Below are 2,630 nucleotides of genomic sequence, written 5' to 3'. Positions count from 1 at the left end.
TTAAAGTTTATTATTATCATGGTAAACTGCATTGGAAAATTTTCCACACAACCACTCAGGCCTCCTTACATTTCACACCTGATCCATTTTCTCTGCTCTTCGTTATTATGCAACATATTTAAGATTTGTGAATGTGTCAACAATCTAAACACAGGAATACAACACATTGACATTTCATTCATAACAATGAAGCCCTGACACACACTGAGCCCACACAGGTCACGTGATCACCCTCCTCGGCCAGTTCCCGGTTAATTGATGGGAGTCGCTCATTGGTCCTTGTCGATTGCACCAGGTGTACGTGCTCACAGCGATTGGCTCCCCAGCAGTGACCTCGGGGTACATGACCCTCCCCCCCAGACTTCTCTCAGTAGAATCCTCCGTCTTGTCCTCGGTGCAACTCGGCAGCTCCACCAGGCTTCAGACCCGCAGCAGCATGACGACCAGTGAAGTCCACAGAGACACCGTGGAGCAGGTCCAGGCCCAGCACTCCGAGGTAAGCATGGGTTCAATGTGTCCAAGGTGCTCCAGTCACCTGAAGTCACCATGGAGTGTGTGTCTGTGTGTGTGTCGTGACCGGTGTCCTGTCCTCACCTGCAGGACAGGGTCGTGCGCAGAGACGGTGCGCTCCGCTCCATGCTGCGCAGCCTCTTCTGGCCCTTTGGCATCATGGTAATGTGAACACTAAACCTGATTGTTTGTCACATTTAAAAAAAACAACAACCCTAACTTTGGCTCTGGTTTCCAGGTGCGTGCGTACCGCGGGGTTTGGTGGGTCCTGGGCTTCCGGCAGCCACCGGAAGTGGCCATCGTCAGCTCCGAGGTCCCCAGTCCGGCGCGCCAGAGCCTCGCCGGCCGGAAGCGCCTGCACCGGGTGACGCGGCTGCTGCTGTCCGTGCTGCCCCGCTGGGTGCAGGGCCGCCTGGGCTACCCGGTGTCCAGCAGCATCGGGCGCTCCCTCTCCCCAGGTGAGGGTTGGTTCAGTCCCACTCTGCAGGTCATGGACACTTCTTGACTGGAGTCCTGCTGAAAGGGGGTCTACAGACGTGTTTGGAATGTGATCGGTGCCATGATTCGATTTAATGTCTGTAGCTCGGAGTAAAATTGAAATGTAATTTCCTTTTACTAGACAATTTAATTGTGAGGACTCTACTAGAATGGAAGTCTCCAGAGGAACATTAGCCTACTTAAATGCTCTTTGTACTGCATGTTTCTCCTCATATCACCTGAAGATTAGTTAGATTTAGACTATTCTTAGTTTTAATTTCTGATTGTTTTCCTCTTGTCTAAGCCTGATCCTAATGCAAGATGATAAAATGCTCCCTCTGTCTGTTTTTCTCATCTTTATTTCCACACTAACTTTCACATCTTTTGAAAACAATATAGGCTACATGACTTATTCCCTGGTAAACCAAGATTTTAAAAGAAAGTGGGAACCTTCCTGGATCTGAACCAAATTTAACATCTTCTACCCTCATCCCACATCCTTCAAAGTATTGTAATCTATTCCTTATCTAACAAACTTCAAGAAGTGCGGTTTGGAAACCTCAAAGTCTTAAGTTGCACTTGAACCTGCAGATGGTCATGAAAGAAGTTTCTATACACTTATCATATTTCATTTTTTTTCTCCCAACAGAAATCAGAGTCTCTCCTACTAAACCTTGTGGAAAGGGCAGCAAGAGAAAGCAGGATGAGTTGGACGAGGATGAGGAAGAAGAAGAGCATCCGACCTGGGTGGAGTTCCTCAATGATGAGCTCATCGCCGAGGAAGACGTTGTGGAGGATCCAGACTATGAGGTGGGTGCAATAGCCCAAAACTTCTCTTTCTACATTAAAAGCAAGGTCTGGCAAATGTATAAGTTGACTTCCGATTTGTGTGTGAGGAGGCGAATAAAAAAAACCTTCAGTTTGTCATTCGCCTTCGTTCACACATGGATGTGTCCTCAACCTGCTGTATAATAACAGAAAATGATCTTTAAATCCTTATCTGAAGTAATGGAGACTGCAGTGCCTTGAAGTAATGCCATGTATTGCAAGAACTATGTTTTAGAGTCATTAATTGTTAAACTCAACACCTTCAAGTTCTGACCATTTTGCACTAAGGTTGTAAAAAGTAAATTGTCTTGGCTTCGAACAACGTGTATTGACACTGACCATTTCTCAGCCTGCTACGGTGGACACGGAGAGTGAGGAGTACTGCTCTCACAACGAGACGGAAAGTGACTTTGAGGTTTCGGGGGGAAGCGTGATCATTAAAGACGTGAACGTGGTAAGATTATGTTTGAAATATGAATCTGCCAATGATCAGATTGTGCACTAACACGATTTTGTGTTCACAGGATATTGATCCAGCCTCTCCAGTCGCTTGTCCTCCTGTTTAATGCATCATGTTGACTTTCATCGTTTTTGTACATTTATTAATAACAATAAAACTTTATCCTTGGCCTTGACATTGCTGTGTTCTTCCACTAGATGGCATTAGCAACACGTTTGTTCAGCAGGGGATATGTGTTACAATGCACTTGGTACTTCACTTCAAGTTTCTCTAAATGTGGCTGCTATGTTCAGTTCTAAACTAGGTGTATAAAAAGTAGCAGGGTTCAGGCTTTATTTGGTGATCACCTCCACTT

General features: G+C 45.8%; 1 protein-coding gene across 1 annotated transcript; it reads left to right on the top strand.

The window, feature by feature from the left end:
• The first annotated feature begins 343 nt into the window (after positions 1–343).
• On the top strand, positions 344–2,381 carry org (oogenesis-related gene). The gene is made up of 6 exons (XM_061078905.1): positions 344–496; positions 601–672; positions 749–968; positions 1,637–1,797; positions 2,165–2,269; positions 2,340–2,381. The coding sequence occupies exons 1-6, from the start codon at positions 344–346 to the stop codon at positions 2,379–2,381; spliced, it is 753 nt and encodes a 250-aa protein (XP_060934888.1).
• The last annotated feature ends 249 nt before the right edge of the window (positions 2,382–2,630 follow it).

This window comes from Limanda limanda, chromosome 9, assembly GCF_963576545.1.
Source record: "Limanda limanda chromosome 9, fLimLim1.1, whole genome shotgun sequence".
In the NCBI taxonomy this organism is placed as follows: domain Eukaryota; kingdom Metazoa; phylum Chordata; class Actinopteri; order Pleuronectiformes; family Pleuronectidae; genus Limanda; species Limanda limanda.
Note: the sequence above shows the minus strand (reverse complement) of the source record. Positions and strands in the feature narration are given on the sequence as shown.